At 43.7% G+C, this 24,237-nt stretch overlaps 1 protein-coding gene across 15 annotated transcripts in view; it reads left to right on the forward strand.

Moving 5' to 3' along the window:
- RIMS1 (regulating synaptic membrane exocytosis 1) overlaps positions 1 to 23,767 on the forward strand; it is a 1,970,833-nt gene extending 1,947,066 nt beyond the window's left edge. For 14 of the 15 annotated variants that reach the window (XM_086926498.1, XM_086926484.1, XM_086926488.1 and 11 more), the window contains one exon: positions 21,542 to 23,767. In XM_086926498.1, coding sequence (XP_086782624.1) covers positions 21,542 to 21,760 — 219 coding nt within the window. In that variant the 3' untranslated portion in view covers positions 21,761 to 23,767. The remainder of the gene's footprint in view (positions 1 to 21,541) is intronic. The other variant, XM_086926485.1, reaches the window with a different exon arrangement.
- The last annotated feature ends 470 nt before the right edge of the window (positions 23,768 to 24,237 follow it).

Consider the following 24,237-nt stretch of genomic DNA (forward strand, 5'->3'; position numbering starts at 1 on the left):
GCATTTGCAGTGGAGACTTTGCTCAAATAAATAAATAGAATCCTGCCTAGAATACCTTTCGAGAATTCCTGACAGGCAGAGAAAAGTTACATTTGGCTGTACAGTTGAGTTTATGACCAAATTTACCTTTCTGAATACAGCCTATAGACAGTCCATGTTCCCATGAGCACTAGTGCGTTAAGATATCCGTATCATGTCAAACTTATGTTATATTATGTTACCGTATGATAGCTTCCCTCTTATTTTCTCAGTATGTTAACAGAATGGTGAACATCATACTTAACATTCAGCAATCTTTGTACTGCCCTAGATTACATGTGCCGGTGCCTGAAACTCTTTTGAGAAGCCCGAGGGTGGTGTAATTAAAAGTTGGCCATGAAATACCAAGACTGTGCAGTCTTAAAGCACCTGATGCCTCTTTAATCCATTACCAGAGACCCATTTCTCTGACTGTTGTTGGTCCCTGCTTTCCTCACTTTATGATGTATTGTCGTCTTTCTTGTCCTACTTCTTTAGGCTCCATGTTTTTTCCCCATCTTTCTCTTAGTTGATGCCTGTTGTGGAAAAGTAGGTGCTGGGTCCCAAAAAAGAGTTTCCGTGGCCCCTAACGGCAACCACCAGCTCAAAATAAGCAGTGATGATGCATTTACAACTTGCAATAGTTTTGCTGCAGTTGGTGTACCATTGCAAGACGTTTATGCTTCTGAAGACAGTTAATGCTGTTGAGACCATTCCTTAACGTTGGAAAAACACTGTACAGTTCCAGCCTTTAATTTTGTTGCATATGATAAACAAAGGTACAATTTGTATTCTCTTAACTTGGGGCCCGATTAAATTCATGGCGATAAGGATTCTCAGATGCACCAGTGGCAAATGATCTTTACTTCCAAGAATGCTTCCCACCTGCAAATGTATCAGAATTAATCACAGCAGAGACTACTCCAGCTCCGCTGTGATTAATGCCCTCTAGCGGCCCTGCGGAGTAAGGGCCGTCGGATGCTGCCCTGCCATTCTGCCCACCTAATTTAGATGGGAGAAATTACAAGTCAGTTTTCACTGTCAGAAAAACTGCTAAAAGCTTCACTCGTCATGAGGTCATTGTATTGTTTAATTTCAAAAGGTAAACCCCACTTTGGGATATTCTTAAAAAAAAATGTTTTGTAGAAGGCTCTGCCCTGCTGCTGAAGCTCTGCACCAAACTGGAAAATGCATTGAAACGAACCGCAGTGACGTGGTTCCTGTCAATGCTTTATACATTACCACTTGCTTGGCAGTCATTTATAAATGTCGTGGGCAGTCCCTCCACCTGGGCGACTGAGTAGTTTACTCCATCGACCTGGCGGAACACCGGGCTGCCCTCCACGACTTAAATCAGGCCCTTAGTATTAAAACACCTTAATAAATACATAAAGATAATGGTGGATTCTTTTTTCAGCTTCTAGCAGTGAGCCCCAACTGAAAATTGACACACAGACCAGTCCATTGATAAAAAACTGACTTCAGTAGTTGTACCCTCTTCTCATCTTTGATAGCTTTACCTGACCAACAGGGCAAAACTCTGAGACATTACTATAGATAATGTACAAACAAATTAAAATTAATAGGAAATAAAATAGTAAGAAATAAGTAGTTTTAATGTTACCGACTAGGTAAGTAAAAATGTTAAAATTTCATAAAAAATGAAACAAATCAAGCAGCACAGTAAATGGTTAAAAGTGTGTGACCGAAACAAAAGTAAGAAAAACGAAAGATAAAATGTACTAGAGAAACAAAAAATGGGTTAAAACAAGGTAGTCTTATAGAACCCTTGTTCTTCTACTTATATGTAGCTAATTTGCCAGCAATACATTTCTCATGAAGGGGAGACCTTCCCAAGGTTTGTGGTGAGGAAATAAGTTGTCTCCTGTATGCAGATGAAATAGTATTACTAGATCTGACTCCCAATAGACTCCAAAAAAAGTTAGACCTTCTAAAAATCTTTTATGAAGACCACTTTTGAAAACCAAACATTTTAGTTTTCAAGAGTAAGCGCCAATTAAAGAAAAGGAAATACCTGTGGCATTTGGAGACTGACAAACTAGAGGTGGTTAACACATATTTAGTGGAAAAACTTCAGTTCTAAACTATCAGAAAGAAACCATATATCCAATTTACATATTAAAGCAATAAGCCGTGCATAGCTTAGACGTTCTATGATGCCTGGGGTTGCAGACAATTTTTGTTTTTAATTCAGCTGTATCTTTTAAAACTTTCTTCATGTCTATTATATGCGATAGAGGTTATGTCAATTAATAGCTGATCCTTAATGACCTTCACCTAGGAAAAATGTATTTGAAGAATATGTAGTTTAAACACCCTAATCTTCAAGCTACTTTCTAATTAGAATTAGGTCTTCTAAGTAGTTTTGTGTTGGGCCTGGCCGCAGTTCCACATTCGGGTTCTCAGGTTGTTTTAGTCCGATGTCAACTCTTTAAAGAGAAAACTCTGGAGGGACATTTTTATTGAGCAAAGGCAAGATCATATTTTTAGAAGTAATTTTTATGCTGCCTTAGACCTTTCTATGCTCAATCAAGAGACGTTGGCATCCATGCCCATGTCAATACTTAAGCTATTTCTTAAACATTCAAGCCTAGTATTTCGCATGGTACTAGATATGGCTTCCTGCCCTTTGTGCGGTATACAACATAGTTCGTGCTACTTGCAGCTTGAAGAAGACATCAGCGGAAGCGGTGGGGAGGGAAGGGGAGAAGAGGGATGAGGGTTAAAACATTTTTTTTAAATTACTTTCCTGCCACCACCGCCTTTGTCCTCTTCCATCCTCTTTCTGGCTTTTTCTGTGGAAGCAAGAAGCAGGGAGCACCCGGGCTCCCCATAGCAAATAAAATTGGTCTGAGCTCAGTGGTTCGGCGCTCAGCCATGGAATGGGAGCCTGGGCAAGTTCTCCACTCAGGCTGTAATGCAGCCTGCAAGGAGAACATACAAAGTGGGCATGAATTTTTGGCCGTCACAAGAGGGCCGGTCAAACATTCATGCACACTTACATAGTGTCCACCGCTCCTTCCCCTGCGTCGAGAGCAGAGCATATCCACCCGCCGCAGCAGAAACAAATAAAATGATGATCATGCAAGTTATTATCATTTTATTTTTCCCTTTTTTTCACTGCCAAGAGCAGCAGGGGAATGCTCCTCCAACTTAGCGGAGGAGCCGCCACTGGAAGAGAATGCAATCATATTTGAAATGGAGTATAGAACATAAAGTCCGATAATTGATATTTCTTGTCAGATTCCAAATGCAACCTCTAAGGAGTATCACAGGGGCTTAAGAAAGAATTAGCCGAAATGAGCGAATATGTAATTTATGTGCTCAGGGAATCCAAGACTGAGCATGTTGTTTTTGTCTGGCCTGCTATGCACATGCCTTGTTTAAAGTTTTTAAAGGCCCAGTTCATCTGTAATGGTACTGTAGATATAAGTCACGTGCACTTTTAAACAATTCAGAAAATGAAATTACCAGTTTCCCTTTTTTATTGTACTTTTTTGAACTTATTTTGATGCTGGACAGCATTTTGATTTCATGATCCCTCTTGCTGCTTTCACTTTGATGCAACAAGCTGCTTGATATTGAGCAATGCTTATTGCTTTGTTGCAATGCACAGGGGCCGATGTTTGCATATACTGCCTATTTATAAAAGGAGGTCTACAAAGTGACGGCAACTGACGCAGTTGGAATCAGAGCTAGAAAGCTCCTCAAGTATCAAGTAGCCACAATTAGGATCAAGTACCACCACCATGAAATCAGGCAAAATCAGAGGTGACACAAAATTGTTGCATAGGTGCAGCAAAAAAAACCCCAAGGAAAATGAGACATGGCAGCAACAACTAACGGGTAGCAGGGTTGACTAGATCAGATGAGAATGGAAGTGATCACAGGAGCGTGAATTATCAGGCGGTTATCGTGGGAAATAACCAGGTTTTGATCCTTCTCCTAAATGGGAGAAGTTCAGTAAAATGTCTAATGTCGGCCGGGAGCGTGTTCCAGAGTTTAGCAGCTGCTACCTCGAAGGATCTGCCTCCGGCTTTGACTTTCCTGAATCTGGGAACAACTGCCAGCTTGGCCTCAGAAGAACGAAGCTGCCTAGTCGGGGTATACCAGGCAAATTTCGATTGTAGGGAAGCAGGGCCAATTCCATGAAGAGCCCTAAAGACTATACAAAGGGCCTTGAATTGTATCCTCTGTCTCACCGGTAACCAGTGTAGTTTGCCCAGAGAGGATGGCCCATGTGCTCTTCTCGGGAGCCCCAAGGCCAGTTTAGCAGCTGCTGATTGGACCTATTGGAGCCTATCCAGCAGGAACCCAGGGGATCCTAGCAGAAGGGCATTACAATAGTCCAGTCTGCTGAGGATGGTGCACCTTACCACTTGGGCACGAGCATGGGTAGGTAAGAGAGGCAAGACTTTCCTTAGGGAGCGGAGGATGGCAAAACAACAGGCAGTCGTCTTTTGTATATGCGTCTCCATACTGAGCCTCTGATCCAGCATGACCCCTAGATTGCGGACTGATTCCACCGGTCGGACTGTGGTCCCTGTTTCCGGGGGCCAGAAGTTAACTGGAAATGGCCGGGAGATCTTATTTCCAGCGCTGAAGAGCACCTCCATCTTCCCCGCGTTAAATTGGAGGGAGTTGTCCTTTAGCCAACGAGACGTATCACGCAGGCAATTGTGGAAAACCTTCACAGATGTAGGGTCCTCTCCTACCAAGGAGAGGATCATCTGCGTGTCGTCAGCGTAGTTGACAATCTTAATATTGAAGCTTTTGATAAGTGTAATCAGAGGTCTGAGATAAAGGTTAAAAAGGATTGGGCTAATTGCTGAGCGCTGGGGAACCCCATGCGAAATCAGAGTAAAAGCTGACTGAAAAGGGGGGATAGACACCGCCTGCTGCCTGTCTTGCAGGAATGAGTGGGACCACTGCAGCGCCGACCCTCTTACTCCCACCTCAAACAGCTGCTTCAGCAGAATCTTATGGTTCACCTTGTCAAAGGCGGCAGACATATCAAGCAGGATCAGAAATGCTGCCTTCCTTCTGTCTGCACGTCTCTGAAGCTCGTCCATAGCGGTGATTAGGGCGGTTTCGGTTCCGTGGGCAGGCCGGAAGCCAAATTGATCAACATCTAGTAGTTGATGACATTCCAGATGGTTGGAAAGGATGTTACTAACCAACCGTTCAACAATCTTGGCTGGGAACGGTAGCAGGGAGATGGGTCGGTAGTTTTAAGATCAATCTGGTTCGAGAGAGGGCTTTTTTAGCAAAGGAGATACTAACGCCCGCTTCCATTGAGCTGGAACAGTACCAGTCACGAGAGATTGATTACAAATTAGATGGAGTGAAGGGAAAAGTTCCTTCTCAAATTCCTTCCAAATTTTATGACGAACAGGGTCTAGGGGAGACCCAGAGGAAATCCCTCTGGCTAGTTTACTGAAGGCCTCGTACGTTAGAGGTGGGAACTCGAGTAGAAGTTCATTCGGCACCAACTGGTCCACTGAGGACCCCAATCTTAGGTCGGAGAGAGGGCCAGAATCTGGAGAGACTTCCAGGTCCCTAATGATGTGTTAAATTTTTTCTTTCAAGAATACAGCAAGGTTCTTGCAGAGTTCTTGGCACGAGATGATGGCGTTTTTGGCGCATTCGGGGTTAGTAACACTATTCAGTATATTAAAAATGCTTCTAGAATTGTTGGTGGAGTTACAAATCATGGAGGAATAATATTCTGCTTTTGATTTCTTAATCAAGTTCTTATATTTGCGAACTTTATTTTTCCACACCTCCTTAAAGGTTTCTGTGTAGTCAGGTCTCCACCTTCTCTCGGCTTGTTTGCAACCCTGCTTCAGATTTTTTAAGGTATCGTTGAACCAGGGAGCGGAGTCATAACCCTTACAGCTGCGAGTTTTTAGAGGAGCGTGAGCATCAAGGATAGCTGTAATACCGGTGCATAGTGAGGTGTAGTTTTCCTCTACTTGCTTTTCCTCATCAAAGAGTTGCTCCACCTGGAACACTTCACCAAGGGAGTGCAAACGTGTAAGTCAACACAGGAGCCTTGTGATGGCCACCGTCCGTGTGTAAAAAAAATTTGATAAGTGAGTGGTCTGTCCACTCCATAGGTAAGGTTTCCCCCATCGCCACCAAATGAGGAGCCGCGAACAGCAGATCTAAAAGGTGTCCCGCCTTATGGGTTGCCCCAGTAACCAACTGGGAGAGGCCGAAGCTTTCGCAGGATTGAAGTAAATTGCAAAGACCTGAGTCAAGGGCGCCATTGCGCCAGAGAATAAAGTCCCCAAGAATAATCAGCTTGTGATGGGAAAATGCGATATTAGTCAGAGTAGCCAATAGCACTTGTTGTTGCTGAAGGCTAAACGCACCTGGAGGGCGATAGCATAATACCCCGGTAACAGTGGTCCCGGAGTGGGCCAGAATTGATAAGCCTAAAAGTTCAATGCCCTCAGTTGGATCTAAAACAAAAACCTTAATGTTACAGGATGCAATAAAAATCACACCTACCCCCCACTTTTCCCGCTAGCCCTAGGAGTGTGTAGAAATTTAAACCCAGGAGGACATGCAAAGCCGGGGTCGACCAGGCAATCAGGACGAGTCCACGTTTCCATCATGAATAGGACATCTAATTCATGAGTTTCAATCAGATACCTATTTCAGTGATCAAAACAATCTTATCTTTACCATAAGAGAAAATCTAATAAAGCAAGCAATCAACCAGGATCCACAAATACATAACAATTCAATCTATTAGGTAAACCTCAAGGACACTGTCACCAGCTCATAGAGGCCCTAGCCAATGTGCAGCCACAGTCAAGCTCGGAGCTGCTAATCAGCCAACTGGCACAGCCAGTCCAATGGCTTAATCAAACACCAACTCATGAAACCAATGATGATTTAGCGCTTTGGCAAGACCATATTTTAAACCTGTTTGCACCATCTTATTCACCATCTGATTCACCACCACAGGATTAACAGGAGCATCTACCAGCTTTCAAACAATATCTCGACATCCTCTTCTTACCACTTGAACTGACCAAAAAGTACAAAAAATGGAACAGAATGTGCCTTTATCAAATCCAAACAGATTCCGGGCTCAGGAGTCAAGAGGGCCCACAGCTGCCCTTGCAACTGAATTATGCGAAACAGCACACCCAAGAATGATCGAAGATCAATTGGAACAGCCCTCAACAGAAGCAACCATCCACCCCCAGACCCTTCCATGTGGCCCCATCTGCTAAATACCATGGAAACCATTGGAATTGCCATGCCATACCATGCAGATAAGCTAGACACTCAACTCGAGCCACTAAACATTTTAGCTATCCACGTTCAGGGGATAGAACAAAAGTTGCAGATATTAAATACTATGATAATGAAGGTTCAACAGGACCTTGACACTACTTATCACAATTGTCATTGTCCTCAAATAATCGACAAACTTGCAACAGTACCAATCATAATGACAGAGCTGCTGGGGGAAGTTAAGGAAATTAATTCAAACCCCACAATGGCTAGGGATTTGGACTCAAAGGCAGAAGGCTGTGGTAGCCTCCAGTTGGCAGAAAGTACCATCCTAAAAAAAAGATCTCTAATAACATACAGTGCGCATGCATAATCTCACCCAATGCAAAGGAAGAGAGCGAGCAATTGAACGAACAACCATCTAGACGGTCAGCGTCCTCACCTAAGCAATAAAATTCAACAAGGAAAGCTGATGAAGCTCCACACCAACAAATCCACATATTTCCCTCAAGAAGAGGGAGCAAAAACGTCTGAGGTAAGCTAGAAAAAGCAAATTGAATAAACGGAGCTCATACTAACCGCTGACTCAAAAGGTAACTCCTCCTCAGAACATCATTGAAAAAAACGAGAAAGACTTAGGAGAAAAAAGTATCAGGGAAGACACACTAATCACCAGCACAATAAACTATACATCGACAACTATGAAAGAGGCAACCAACTCAAGAAGGCTAAAACCTCTAAAAATCAAAACACCTCCGCAGTTAAACATATAATATATGTAATTTTCCAGACAAAGAACCAATCACAAAAGTGAGTGAAATTAGTAATCAGGATGCAGCTATTGGCAGGAGACAAGTCACAGTAGAGATGAGTATTTGCAAAGAAAGCGAGACAACACCAGAACCCTCAAGAGGTTTGAAGGCCCAACCATCAACGAATTCTAAATGCATCTTACAAAACCCTACAGGACAATTTCCACAAGCTGCTCCACATTACCAAGACATCACTGAAGCACCAATAGAGACACTAATCCATCATTACAAGTCACATCCGACGAATATTCTAACCTCATGTAATGAAAAGATAGAGCTGGTGCCACATTATACCTCGAGAGAAGCTCATGACATATTCAACAGAAGTGCAATATTAAAATTACTAAAATCTCTTTTCGACCTGAGGCCTATTAAATCTAGAAACCTGAAAAGAATTGAGTTTAAACCAGCCCGGGTCCGTGTAGGGAACAGCGGTGGGGCAGTGAGGCTGGGGGGAGTAGATTCAGACGGATGATGATGATGAGAGAAAAATAATTATTTATTTAATTTTCCCTCGGCATCGTCCCTCGAAATCCCCCTTCACCCAGTCCCACCGCCCTACCGCTGTTACTTCCATGGACCCAGGCTAGTTTAAAACCCAACCCAAACCGATTGGGGTCTGAAATTATGATAGCAACCTTGGAAGATCACCTCATTTCAGAACAGATTTTGCTAAATAGGGAATCCTTCCCAACATGTGGCATCAAGTTAATAAAGGTGGAGTTACCATGCTACCCAGGCCCACTACAACGGTTTAACCAAACCAGGCATATTGAAAGGAGCAGGGTCCTGAACCCAGTTGTCCACGGACTTGATAATTCTCGCTTCGGTGCCTACTCTAAGCACGAATTCACACTATGCAGCTCTGGGCAACAAGCTTGCTTAATCTCCACAACGGCCTCCCCGCGGCGGGATGCCTGGCTATCACCCTGGGGATGCCCAGCACCGGTGATCTCACAGGGAAAAACCAGGACGGGTTCCCAAGGCAAGCGCCGAGATGCCCAAGGGTAAAATCGAGCTCTATATAAGAACACACATACATACATATATACATACATACAATCTTAGCACAGCCAAAGTTGGTGACCTAATCACAAGGCAAATTACCATCACAATACCACAGCCCCAAGTACTTAACTTTGAGGATAAGCAATATGCAAGGGATTTAAACACGAAACATGGGCAGCATGAACAAAGGCACAAAGGGGCTTTAGCACAGCCCAGGGTTGCAAGATTTGCTCCTGGAATGTGAATGGTTTAGGCACTAAGTTCGACAACGCCGACTTTTCAGGAAACTTGGCAGTCAACAAATTCCCCAATTGTAGGCTACAAAGAACATTTCAACACAGCCACAAAAGAAGCATAATACGAGAGGACAAAAGGCGGCCTATCAATTTTTATCTTAACAGATATCCTTTGGGAATACGAAGAAACAGATCTAGATTCGCCCTGGATGCAATGTATCAAACTCACAGTTTGATCTTCCACTATTTTAATAATTCTGAACACTTATATTCACCCAGCCCACAAGCATAAGGAAAAAAAAATCCAGCTACTGATCAGCTCGCTTGAAACAGTAAAATCCACCTATCCACGCAAAAATGCTTCATGCCAGCCAGCAAACAAACTCAAAATTTAACATCTTACTAAATGATAAAAAATGATATTTCAACTCAGATATAACAGAACATACCTGGAGTGCTCACATAGTAACCACATAAACTAAGGTGTCACATCCTAGTGCAGCAACCATTGACGAACCACTGAATGTGACCCAGTTGGACTCCATCCAGAAAACAAGCCTCAAAGTCCCATTACCCATAAATAAATTGGAAACAGTGCGGTTGGCGAGAAAGGATTTAACCCATCTTAGTGCGGGTCCTCGCAGGCCGGCCTGTTCGACACGGTTCAATAAGATGGTGTGGTCGACTGCGTTGAACGCGGCCAACAGATCCAGGAGCACCAGGGCCTGATGGATACCCCTGTCAGCGTTTGATCTGATGGTGTCCAGGACTGCCAGAATCACAGCCTCGGTAGAATGCGCAGTTCCAAAACCGGCTTGGTTGGGCTCCAAGTAATCTGAAGATTCAATGAAGTTGGAGAGACACCTAGCCACATATGCTTCCAGTATTTTATCCCCGAAGGCAAGGAGAGATATAGGGCGGTAGTTAGAGAGATTAGCAGGATCTGCCCCTGGTTTCTTGATGAGGGGAACAACCGTTGCATTTTTGAAGGCTCAAGGAACCATGCCCTGCGCGAGAGACTCGTTAAGGAGAGGGAGTACACTATGAGGCATGACCGAGAAGATGTCTTTTAAGACATGAGGTGGACAGCAGTCATTGGGTGATCCAGATTTGACCCGGGTCATTAGTTCAGCTAGTATACTGGGGCCGATAGGTGGAAAGAGGCCTAATATAGAGAAGTTGCTAGACATATCTTCCAGAGAATCCGAGCTGGCACTATCGGGTATGCTGGCTTTATTAGTAGCTATTTTGTCCAGAAAGAAATCATTTAAGGAGTTGCAGAGCTCTTGGGTGTGTGCCTGAGCAGATGCAGTTCTATCGTCATTACACAGATAGTTCACTACCCTGAATATTTCCTTCAATTTATTGTGAGCATTTAATATTCTTGCAGAGAAGTAAGCCGCTTTAGTATCCAATATGTCTTTTTTATAATCTCTTCGAGCAATCGTGTATTTCTCCTTGTCTTCAATGTAGTATCTGAGTCTCCATTTCCTCTCAAATTAGCGTAACTCAAGTGTTTGTTTTTTGAGGTCGGTGGAGAACCATTTGTGAGCATCTGAGTGGCGGGCACAGGAGAATTTAGTGAGCGGGACATGTTCATTGCATGCCGACAATAGCCACTCAGAGAGCTACTCTTCCATAGAATTTACGCCGTAGCTGAAGGTGGGTAATGAGCTGGCCAAGGTGTTAATGAAGTCCTGATTATTTAAGGATTTCCGCTTCCTTGTCATACCATCCGCCGAGATGGTGGCCTTTGACTGGCCGCAAATGATGATCGAGAACTGTATTAAGTGGTGATCTGACCAGTTACAAGGGGTGGTTATGGGTGACGAAAGGGAGACATTATGGGACCATATTTGATTCAAAATGTGTCCCTTTCCATGTGTAGGAGTATATAGGTGCTGGGATAGATGCAGATTGGAAAGGAGCTCGGAGAGTTCTATGGCATTGGGCCCGTCTGAGGCATCGTTAAACCAATCGTTCAGAACTCCGACGAGTAAGACCTTGGCATGATTTACGCTTAGGGCGGCCATTTGCTCGCTTAGGGAGATCGGGAAGGTGGGCATTGCCTGAGGAGGTCATTAGATAAGTAATAGCACTAAGGACCCATTGTCTGTGTCAAATTTGACAACTAAATTCTCGACCTCCGGAAGGACCAAGGAGGTCATGGTGGTACATTTATGGTCCTTATGGATTATGGCAGCGACACCGCCCCCCAGCTTCCCGGGAGGCCGGTTAACTGACAATATGTAATAGTCGGAAGGGAGAGCTGGAAGAATATCAGGCAGAGAGTCATGAGTTAGCCAGGTTTCAGTGATAAGGAGGACGTCAGGTTTATTGGTGGTAAGGAGCAAAAAGATGTCCAGTTGGTGCTTTACCAGAGAGCGAGTATTAAGGTAAAGAAAGAGAAGGGTGGTATCACTTGCCAATGTGGCTTTTCGCTAGAGGGGAAAAGGGAGTTGGGTGCGGGAGGGGGGATAGGCATCGCCTGACAATATAGTATGCTGTTAACCACTAATCGACTATTCGTGGCGGGGTCCAAACGGGGGCAGGTTTACACAAATGATCTCAGCTCCGCAGAAGAGTAGGTGGTAAATTGGCCATAGTGCGTGGCCCCTGGGCCCGGCGGGAGTGGACGGGCGCAGACGGGCTTGCCTTTGACGCGCCCGCTGCGCGCGTCCGCTGCGCTCACGCGATAGGACCAGCAATATAAACCTAGCCCCGCCTCACGCTCCTCCTCCTTGCGACCGATTGGCAGAGGCCTCAGGAAAGGAGAGCAGGCAAGGGGAGTGCCCGTCTAAGCGGTGAGTATTTTACGAAGTTTTGCTAAAATTCAAAATTCTATGCACAAGAGTTTTTAAAACAGCTCAGATAGAGTAACCAAATCAATATTTTTTTAAATCAAGCGCTAGCAGTCAAACGCGCGGCAACATTCAAAACAACTGCCTGCTTCACGCGCTGCAGCCGCTTATGAACCTAGCCCCGCCTCACGCTCCTCCTCTTTGCGGCCGATTGGCAGAGGCCTTTAGAAAGGAGAGCAGGCAACGGGGAGTCCCGTCTAAGCGGCGAGTATTTTACGAACTTTTGCTAAAATTAAAAATTCTATCCACAAGAGTTTTTTTTAAAAAGCTCAGATTGAATACCCAAATCAATATTTTTTTAAATCAAGGGCTAGCAGTCAAACGCGCGGCAACATGCGTGTTTGGTAGACCATAACCTCTTCCATGGGTCGGACGGCTCACAGCCGTCTGACGTCAAGGTGGGCCTGTGCCTCGGATGCCCGGGGGCCGTCTGATTTGCGCACGCATGAAATTCGCCCGCACAGCAGGGAAATGTGCGCCGCATTAAATCAAGCTACCTGTATGCATGTTTGATAGACTATAACCTCTTCCATATGTTGGACTGCTCCCGGCCATCTGACATCACAGTGGGCATGTGCGTCGGACGCCCGGGGGCCGTCTTATTTGCGCACACATGGAATTCACCCGTACAGCGGGGAAATGTATGCCTCATTAAAGCGGTTAAAGCTGCTTCTGATAAAGTCCCCAGAACTAAGCTATGGGAAAAACTGAAATCTTGGGGAGCTCCCACAAAATTGCTAGAAGCAATTATTAAACATTACTCAATAACGTGGGTCAAATAAAATTAGGGGATGGTCGAAGTCTAACCAATAAACTCTCAACCACTAATGGCTTAAAACAGGGGTGCGTCTAGGCCCCCTGCTTATTTAACATCTATTCAGCGGATCTAGAGAACCATCTCCGCTTAACACAAGTAGACTGCCTGAAATTGGGTAACACTCCAATAGCAAGCTTGCAATATACTGACACATCGGTCTGCTCAGTAAAATGCCTCGAGGTCTACAACAGCTGATCACCCAGCTAGTAGAATATATATCCATTGCAGATATTTGTATCCTTCCTATTTTCGGGCAATTAATTCCTGCCCCCTTGATCTGCATTCCTCAGCGCCGGGACACCCCCGTTGGGGGTAGCTGTGCGCTCAATAAATGTCTATAATAATAATAATAATATGTTTCGATCTGGTCCAAGATGTTACTGTTTGCTGACAAAGTGAATTTAGATTGTTTTTTATGAGGACTTTAAAATCACAAAACCATCGATTATTGTAAGTTAATATAAAGTTTAGCAATGGATATATATTCTACTAGCTGGGTGATCAGCTGTTGTAGACCTCGAGGCATTTTACTGAGCAGAACGATGTGTCAGTATATTGCAAGCTTGCTATTGGAGTGTGTTAGAACCGGCTGTCTCTAGTTGGCAGAGGTATGTACTTCTGACAAATAGGGACACACCTTTTCTAGTCAGGGCAAGGGGATTACACCCTTTGATAACCCCTGCTCACCCCCTTGGTAGCTTGGCAGAGCAGACAGGCTTATCTCAGAGGCTGTGTGTTAAGCATTTATGACCACATACAGTAATAAAGTGGATACACTACAAATGGACACGACACAGTAGTATTTATAAAAATAAGTATTTTTATATAAGGCTTAGCACAAGACCAAATAACGACAAAAATATACCACAATCTCAATAAATACTCTTGGAAGGGAAAATAATAGTTCAAGCGTAGTTTCTTCTTAGCACAAAGTCTTTAGTATCAAAAGCAACGCTTCTTCTTGGAAACACAGTTCTTCGCAACAATGTACCCTACACGGGAGTTACACGACGTCGAGGCAAAGTTAATCCAAAGGGTTCGGCGTCGACCGCGAGGAGCGCTACGTCGAGCCCAGAGTCACACGGACCCCCAACAACACAGTACCTTAGGAAAATGAAGCACACGATGATCAGCGGCGTCGAGCAATCTGGCGTCGCGTCTTCGGTGTCGATCAGGCCTCAGTGGTCGTCGATGTCGATTATGCTGTTGCAAGAGTGAGCAGCGCTCACGGCGTCGAGAGGGCGCAAAGTCGATGCGATCAGCAGCGGTGCAGACACGAGGTCACTTGGAGCTGGAGCCGAACTCACTACTCACTGGCGTTGCTGCTGGCGTCGATCGGGCCCAGCGGCCGGCGTCGAGGAAGCGGGACACTGGAGACGTTACTCACGATGTCGAGCTGGATTCGGCGACGTCCGTCGGCGTCGAGATTGCTGGTTTCTTTCAGAGGTGCTGGATTCACAGGTTCCAGCAAATAGCACTTTTAGCAGGTGAAGTCCTTTAGCCCTGTGACTTCAACAGGAGACTGGCACTCTTCCAGTCCTTGGAGATTTTCTTAGCAAAGCTTGAGAGTACACACACAGTTCCTCTCTCCTGGTTCCTTGGCAAAAATAAAGAAGCAATGCAGGATTCTCCCCAGCAAACAGCACACTGGCAGAAGGGGTAGGCAAGTCCTTGGATCAGCAGGCTTCTTGTCCTTGGTTTCAGGGTTCCTTGTCAGAAGTGATCTAAAGTCTTGGTTCAGGGGTCCTTCTCTTATACCCCTTTTTGGCTTTGATCCCTTTGTCCATGCGGGGGAATTTCCCAACATCCTGGGTCTGTTGTGGCTGGAGCCAGGCAGAGGCACCTGGCCTATTCACTGAGCAGGGCTGGGTCCTCAGACGCCCAGCAGGAGGTGGAGCCAGGATCGTCCATTGCAGGCACGGAGCCATCAGCCGCTTGGCAGGAGGTGGAGCCAGCATTGTATCAGGCAGGGCAGGCTATCAGCAACTACTCTTCCCCTACTCTCAACGCAAATGTCCCACTCATCCCACATTGACTCATTCAGACCTCTGAAGCCACCCAGCTCCTGTCACACACACACCAAACCAGCAGAAACCAGAAATGGTTAGACAAGAAAATAGGCACTTTCTAAAAGTGCTATTTTCAAACCCAGAGTCCAAAAACCATCCACACAAACGGATGCGTTATTAAACCCCGAGTTCAGGGATACCAAACTCGACATTGCACCATGCTCCCCGAGCCAGCTAGGATCATAGCATTAATAATCCTGGCGGCCTAGTCTAACTAATGGAGAGCAGGTTACCTTGCAATAGTGAAAAACGAAGATGGCTGTAATTCACTATTAGGACATGCCAACTTGGTCAGGCTTGTCCTACCTCATACTTACAATGCACCCTGCCCGTGGGCCTACCATAGGGGTTTAACATAGGGAGCCCTTGCACTGCGGCACTGATCAGCAGTGGCACAGTGCCCAAAGCATATACCAGCAAAAACATTGTAAACAGTGGAGGCAAACAGAAAAAATGGAGGAGAGACTCAAGCCAATGATGTCAGGTCTAACAGAGTTTTACCCAATTTCAGGGAGATATATCAAAAGAAGTCCTCGCAATTGTGCCATCAGGATGGCCTACTCTCAACGAGTGAACAGAACAGAAATGCTGGCCCTCCTACTTATTTAGTCTCGCCTTAAGTTTATGAGACAACAAACAAAAATCAACGTCTCTTTGTTTGTATGGGTAATTTTATTTAACCCAACGAGGGCATCTGTTAAAAAGCATTTGATAGAATGTTTCTTGAAAACTAATGAGGCCTCCTAAGGGCAGTAAAAGGCAATAGAAACTACAAAAGATAAACATTCTTCATGTCCCATTGATAGGAAATACCCAGCCTTCCAGCATTTTCTTGGAGAAATTAAGTTCCACGTCTGACTTCTAAGGGAAAAGAACTCAGTGAATGACTTACTAACATCATAAATGGCTCCACTGAGGTTTTGCTGGTAAATTAAGATAAATTACGGAACGAGGATAACTAGTAAATTATCAAATATTTCCCAGCAAAAATTCACTTTCAGTTCCATCAATATCAATTTATATAAGTCTTGGAAAATAGGTTTTTCTGGAAAATTCACAAAGAGGACTTATGAATATTTCAGACTACTTCCTAAAATTAAAAAACTCTCACAAAGGTAAAATGTGTACAGAAACTTTTATTTTCCCTCAGAAGGGAAAAAAGAACTTCCTCATGTTAAGTGAGAAGAACTAACCAGCTTTCTGCATTTCATTGGAAGCAGGAAGATCCAGGTATTGCATCCTTCAGTTTATTACAGTTGGTATCATCATTCTGCCTAAATGACTCCACTTCAGGTTTTTTTAAGGGAAGCCTTTACACTGTTACTGATGGATCCTACACTGGGCTTAACTCTCAGCCCAAATTACTCTTTACTGATTTCCTGATTAAAGAAAGTATGAATTATAAAATTGTTTTCACCATAAAACAAAGGCTGAGATTAAAAGCTGTTTGGAAACCTGAGCACCTCAGAAAAAATAGACTTGCAATTTGAATATGAAGGCATCTACTGCCATTTTTTGTATATCTATTCATAACAAGTAACATACCAGAAAACAATCTGGTTTCCAGGAGGAGAAGAAAACAAACATTGCTACTTGGATAGGACAGATGTAGCATTTTCCTCGGGAAGAAAGACATTTTACAAGAAGTGTTTTAATGCAGACTTGAAACTCCTTAGGTTGAAGGTGTTTTGCACGAAAGAGGAAGATTATTCCGTATTTGTGTTCTGGCTATAGCAAGGTGTTTGCTGAATGGCACATCAGGGCTCTGTAGTGCTGCCTCAGTGGGCAGTGGTTCCAGCCTGGAAGAGATCTGTAGGACACCCTTGGGGTCTCCCGAATGTTGTGATGGGTGTGGTCTGTTGGGTGACTGAGAAGAACCCTTTACAAGGCATGTCCTTCTGACCCCCTTCAGCCATTGTCATAGTAGTAACGGATGCCCCTACTCTCAGGTAGGGAGCTCATCTGAAGAACAAGGTCTTAATTTCAGCCTGCTGGAGCCACACACAATACAGGTGGCTCTCATGACCTTCCTCCCCTCCATTGACAGTTGGTCTGTCAAGATCTTGACGGACAAAATGACTGTGATGTAGTAGGTGAATAAGCAAGGTGTGGGATAAGATCTCAACTCCTTTGTCAAAAATTATTGAGACTGTGGTCTTTGGCATAACATAAATTGATATGGTTAACATCCAGTCACCTAGTGGGGTCTTTTAATGTCAGAGTTGACAGTCTGTGCTGGTGTTATCTGCTGACCATGATTGGCGTCTTCTACCGGAACTAGTCATGAACTTCTTCACCATATGGGACACTCCTAAGTTGGATCTGTTCACCTTCTTGGAAAATGATTAGTGGCAGCATTTCTGAGTCCTCCAGTAGCCGTAGAGGGGATGCTTTTTAATTGAGGAGTAACTTTTGGCTTCACTACGAGTTTCACCTATATCCTTGATTCCTCAAGTTCTCAGGAAGATTTGCAACACTGGACCGCTGTCATCCTTTTCACCCCGATTGGCCAAGAAGGATGTGGTACACAGACATTTGCACTTCTTGTGCTCACCATTTCGTCTTCCTTTCAAAGTAGATCTCCCCCAGTTCCTTCATGCCGGGAGGTAGAGTCAGGACACCCAAGCTACTTTCAGCTGCAACATCTTGTCAGCTCGCCCCCTTCACAGAATCTGTACATTCTAGGAGGTGGAACAGCTTTGTCTCGTGGTGCGCTGACAACAATGTAGATCCCTAGCATGCCTTATTGTCAGAGGTACTACAGTTTACCCTCTCTTTGGCAAGAGTGGGTATGTGTTGGACACTGTCACGGTTCACTCACCACCCCTTGTTGTAAATACGGTTCACTTGACGGCGTTGTCAGTGTCCCTCTGACTCCTAGGCCGACCTTCCCCTGTTCAAGTTCCCTATTGTGATAAGGTGTGTAAAAAGGTTGACCAATTTGTACTCTTCCCCAACTCCTTTTATTATGTATTAATGGTACCTACATTCTTTTCTCACTTTTTTTGTGGGGTTTCCATTTCAGTCACTTTATAGTTGTCAGTTGCAGTTATTGACTATAACAATGGTCTTTTAGTTGCCATTCTTTTGGCGAGATGGGTAAGTGCGTTGCTAGCGACGAGTGCTGTCCAATATTCCCAACCTTTTTCCCTGACAAACTAATATTGCAAACCAGAGCTGCTTTCCTTCCCAAGGTGGTTACTGGTCAGTCCGTCACCCTTCTTTCTTTCTATTACCCCATACCGCAAAGAAGGAGGAATAGCTGCATCGCCTAGATCCTTGGCAAGCAGGTACTTTCTATATCGATTGTACCAAGGACATCTGATAGGACGGCAAGCTGTTTGTTGGCTACAGTAGCAAGGGCAAAGCAGTCTAGAAGCAAACCTTGCCCCTGTGTCATCAACTGCATCAAAATGTGCTATGCCCTTACAAAAAAGAGCACACCTTAGGGAATCAGAGCCCACTCCACCAGGGCCAAGCATTTGTCTTCTGCTCTTGCGAGATGTGTTCACTTCACACAGCACTGCAAGGTGATGACACATTTGCCAAGCACTGCTGTTTGGGAGCAGAGGTGAGCTGGGATAGCTACTTTGCCAGTTTGTGCTGGCTATCCACCAGCCCACCTCAAGGGGATACATTGCTTGAGAATCTATTCAACAGGTGAACAATATGCAGGTAGAGGTATTCATCAGAAGAAAAAGTTCTCACCTTCGGTAGTTACCTTTCTGGTGGATACCCTATTTACCTGAAGATTTCCCACCATTCCGACTCTCCTCCCCATCTGATGAATAGATGTACAGGGAAGGCTTTAATAAGGTTCCACTTACTGTTTTGCACTGCATTATATTTAATTAATAGCACTCCATCTGTCCAACACCAAAATATAAACTGATCTTGTGGCACCGGGGTGGGCGCTAAATGGGTTTGGTGTCATCATCATTCATCGCTGCTGGCCCCAACATGGAGCCAGCATCCTCTACCGGCATCAAAGGGCTCTGAAGTTTCCAGATCCAGACGGATGTCTGGGATAATCCAACAGGTGAGAATTCTACAGGTAAAAAGATAAACCACAAGCTCCCGAAGATAAATAACTTTTTATTCTCTGCCAAAGTACCATAAGTGGGCATATTTGTAACTGGGCAGACTTTATGCACTTTGTAAGTTAAAAATACAGTATGTCAGTGCTTCACCATGAAATTTTCTCTGATACCAGGCCCTTGGAAGTGGGTCTGAAGGTTCTCTACCAGCCCATCAGTGGTTCCAGCAGAACCGCCACATCTCCTCCGCCATGTGGTGCATCTCCAGCAGAACCAGCATACTGCCTTTGCTGTTGGATGCATCGCCTTGGGAACCAATGCATCACCTCTGCTGCAAATGTTCTTCTGATACAAAGAACAACTCTGGCCTCACAGCTCGCATATGAACTGCCGCCTGGGCAAAGCTTTCCTGATACAGGCCCCTGCATTTCAAATCTCTCGTCAACAGCAGCCTCGATGATGACATTGTTTCTCGCATCATTGCTGTACAGCTCCTCCGGACCGACACATCCTCAGAGCAGGTTTCAGCCCTCATTCCAGCTAACAGGCAGCAGGTCAGCACCACAGAGTCATCAAGTACCAAGGCGGTTTCTCCTAGCAGTCCAGCAGTCCACTGGTAGCATGTAGAGCCAGCAATGTATGGTTACAAGTCCCACGCAGTGTCTAAAATTATGGGTTTACAGCCCCTGCTCTTATACTCCAAAAGTCTTTGTTCCGGGGGGTACTTGAAACAACTTCAGAAGTGCACAACACCCCCATTGCAATCCCCAGCCCTGGCTCCAGCCACACTACACACGGGAAGAGACAGCATTGTAAAAGGTAGGCACAGTCCTATTCAGGTGCAGGTGACAACTCCTCCCACCACTCTAAATGCAGACCAGGCATACGCAGCCCTCTACGAGTCACCCAGGAAAGGCAGGACACCTCACACCCCCTTGTGACTGTACATAGTGAATGCACATACCTAGCCTGTGTCACTCAAAAACCAGACAGTGAATACACAACCAGATAGGGCACAAAGAGTTATAAGCTCGCAGAAATGCCCACTTCTAAAAGTGGTATTTCTAAAATAGTAATAACAAATCCGCCTTCACCAATTAGCAGGATTCATCGCTACTATTCCAAACATACCAAACATGGCCACGCTACCCCTTTCGTATCAGAAATGATTACTGAAACAAATATTATGGCATCCCCAATGCAAACATATGAGAGGAGCAGCCTCAAAGCAGTGAGAAACCAAATAGCTTGTTTGCCACTACCAGGACATGCCAAACAACAAAGGCACATGTCCTAACTTTTTTTAACCTACAGAGCACCCTACCCATAGGGCTACCTAGTGCCTATCTTAGGGTTGACCTATATGTAGCAAAGGGGGAGTTTCAGACGTGACAAATACTTCAAATGCCATGTCCCTGTGCCAGTAAACTGAGCAGGCAGACCCTACAGTGGCAGAGTCCTAGACAGGTTTGAAAGGCTACTTCGGTGGATGGCACAAGCAGCGCTGAAGGCTCACTAGTAGGACTTGATTGACAGGTCCTGGGTATACCACTGTACAAAGGACTTACAGGAAAATGAATATGCCAAACAGTTGTAGACCAATCTTACCAAGTTTACAAGAGGAGGCACGTGCACTTTAGGATTGATCAGCAGTGGTAAAGTGCCCAGAGTCATAAAACCAACAAAAACAGGTTGGAACAAATACAGGAGGAAGGCAACAAGTTTGGGGATAACTCTACAAAAAGGGCCTGTTCCAACAAAGCCCCTTTTTAGTTTTATAGAAATATTCTTATCACAATGCACCTTTCACTGATGTCACCGATATTGCTAGGATTTGGGTAGACTAAATGACACTATTCAATCTGTTGGTATAGTGCAAGCAAGACTTCAGTCACAGCAATAAGTGACAGTTTGCTGGGTGTAAAATTTCATGTTGTTGCGAAGGGGGTTTTCTCCAATGTTCTCCTTCTAGCTGGGGGAAGACACATAAGAACAATTGTAATAACACTAATTTCACTGCATCTACCTGGCATAGTGGAAGTGTCATAAACATCGATTATGAAATGGTATCCTCTGAGTAGGACTGCATGTCCAGTAACCATATACAAATGTCTTTATATGCATGAAACATGTGTGCACATGTGTAATTTTGCATGTGTGAAGGAGAAAAGGGATGGAGGGGCAACAAGTACCTGGTGAATGGAATGTAAGTTGACGTGTAGGTGTTTGGTATGGTGTCTGAATCAATAGATGGATGGATGGGCAAGTGGCTTATGAATGATGTAGGGGTAGATGGTTAGAAAGATTGTATTAATTCGTTTCAAATATTGCCTTAATCTTTCTTTTCACTTTAAATATACAAATATTTACATATATTTATATTCACTTTCATGTTCATTCTTTAACAGGTGATCGTTTGGGGAGACTATGGCCGAATGGATCACAAATCTTTCATGGGTGTTGCACAGATCCTTTTGGAGGAACTTGATCTATCCAGTGTGGTAATAGGATGGTATAAGTTATTTCCACCTTCGTCATTGGTGGATCCAACTTTGACACCCCTCACTCGCCGGGCTTCCCAGTCATCTCTTGAAAGTTCAACAGGGCCTCCTTCAATTAGGTCATAGTGAACGAGGAGAGGGTGGAAGATACGAAAACTGCATTGTTGTCGCCCAAAATGAGAGCGAGAACCAGAAGTTTCCATGAACAAAAAAGCATTGTTGAACTCAGACAATCACTTGTTATTTTGCCTGTATTAACGTTTCACAAGTAGAGCTGCAAAATTGGAAACAAGCTTATATTGGCTGAACAAGAAAGGGCATCAAAATCGCTGGTTTCTGGGAACCGTAATTGATGCTCAAACGAGGGTATTTTAAATAAAAAAAATCTAACTGGAAACCATTGCTCTGATGAAGATGTTTTTTTCACATTTTTACAGAGCTCATAAGCAGTATTATCTTTAATGGTGTTTTAATATTTTTTTGTCTGTACTCGTTCCTTCCACTTGTTTTTGTTAAAATATTTTATTTTTTGTGCCAGTTTTGTACAAGTCCTCATGGCGGTGCTTACAGAGATCCAGCTCTTCTTCTGTTAGGATTTTTAAGGGCTGATCCCATATCCCTGTGAGCATTCGTCAAGTGTTCTACAGCCAGACAAAGAATAAATGCCAACAAGGTTACCCATTGTTTCTGCGTCATGGTTCTCTAACGTCTTACATGTGAAAAGCAGCCACTAAGAATGAATGAATATTAATAAACAATATTTCTAAAAAAATATATAAATATTTAAAAAAAACTAAAAAGGATTTATCACAGAGCCACTTTTTCTTTGTAAAAATGAAAGCATATATGATTGCATTATAAATAATGATTTTTATGTTTTATGATGTTTTGCATGGAAGAGTTTTGAAGACATCTATCTGCAACCAATGGTGAGGACTGATACAAGCATTTTATGTCTTAATTTTGACATTTAAAATATTTAGTTTTCTTCCTATGATCATAATTATGTTTTTATAAATAGATTGTATATCTGACTTCCCAAAACATTGACCAGTGATGGGGTTGAGCATATGACACTTTCAGCTGTGTCCAGGCTCCTCGCGTTTGTCACTTTGGACAACTGATCGGCACTGGACACAGCGCAGTATGAGCTGTTCACTATTTCACTGGAAATTCCAGTCGAAGTGTTCTGCACTTAATAATGTTTGTATCAGATTTTAGTTTACATTTCTTTGAGAGTGATGCAAGCACAATGCTTGGTTTTTTAACGCAAAATATTTTACTTTTTGAAGAAAATAGCTCAAATTTAAATTTGCATTTGATTAATTTTAAAGGGTTTTATTTTGCCTTGAAATTACCCTTTGTGATTTTTTCTGTAAATGTGCAAAGAACTGCAGGTCGTGCAGGTGCATCGATATTTTTTTCTCCTTTTATGGGCCATTCAATTTTGTGATCACACAAATAGAGCAGCATGACTTGGAACTGTTCAAAGCCGTATGCACGTTTTGTAAAAAGAAACAAAAAGAGGTAAATTATGTGTGTTAGTTCCACATAGGCCAGCTTGTATGTTGCATGTACTTGTACAGTTTGCTCGTAATTATAAGGAAATAACCAAGAAATCAAAGCCATCCATTTTTCTTATAGACATTTTGCAGGTTTTAACCAGGTCAGGTCTGTCAATCTGACGCCAAGTGTCTATTGATGGACTTTATTTTTTAACCTATGGAAAGTGTGATGTAGTACGGACCAAATTCCTTCTGATACATATTTTGTTGTAGATTCCTGCTGTGGGGCTGTAACACATGTAGAAGCTGTGTGCAACTACGTTTTAATTCATAGACATACCTCCTGCGCCAAGTGAACTCTTTCTTGTTATGAAATAGGCTGAAACAATCCTGCCCATCTTTCCACAGGGCAAAGATAGCTCACTGCTCGACCTGCTGAGCAGGGAGAACGCAAGCGCTGGTGCACTTCTACTAGATTTTACTCTGTCTTGGTGGCCAAAATTCAATTAATTATGATTCGGTAGTTTCTTTCTATTTTGACCACTTGTCTTAACACTCCCCTGTGCTTTTAAATGAACTTCCAACTCATGTTATGTAAACATGTTTAATAAAATTTACTTTTCATGTCCAGTGTTGTAGTCTCTTTGATATATATAAAAAATGTGGTAGTGCGTTGATTTTTTTTATTATCACAATAATGTCATTGCTTACTCCTAATGTGGTTTCCGTTCACAGCGATACAGCCGTTGCTTAGCGCTCATGTATATAATTTTGATTTGGTGGCCCCTGATTGTGCAGTCTTTTCGCCACAGACCTCCTTTAAGATAACCAATTTAGAATCAAAATCCATCTTGAAACCGTCAAACAGATGAGATTATTGGAACGGGGTATTGAGGCTTGTGCAGCAATGCAAGATATGTGCATATGTCACCCTTGCTGAAATAAAGTTATGAACGCTTTTATCCTCACAATATCTCATTTTCTCTGATCTACATGTTGCGATGTAATTTTCACATAATATGTCTATAAACATAGCTAGAAAAGGTGATCCCCTACCTAGGCCGTAAGTGCCTTAGTTCCACAAATTGGCATCTCTTC

This window comes from Lissotriton vulgaris, chromosome 6, assembly GCF_964263255.1.
Source record: "Lissotriton vulgaris chromosome 6, aLisVul1.2, whole genome shotgun sequence".
NCBI classification, from domain to species: Eukaryota; Metazoa; Chordata; class Amphibia; order Caudata; family Salamandridae; genus Lissotriton; species Lissotriton vulgaris.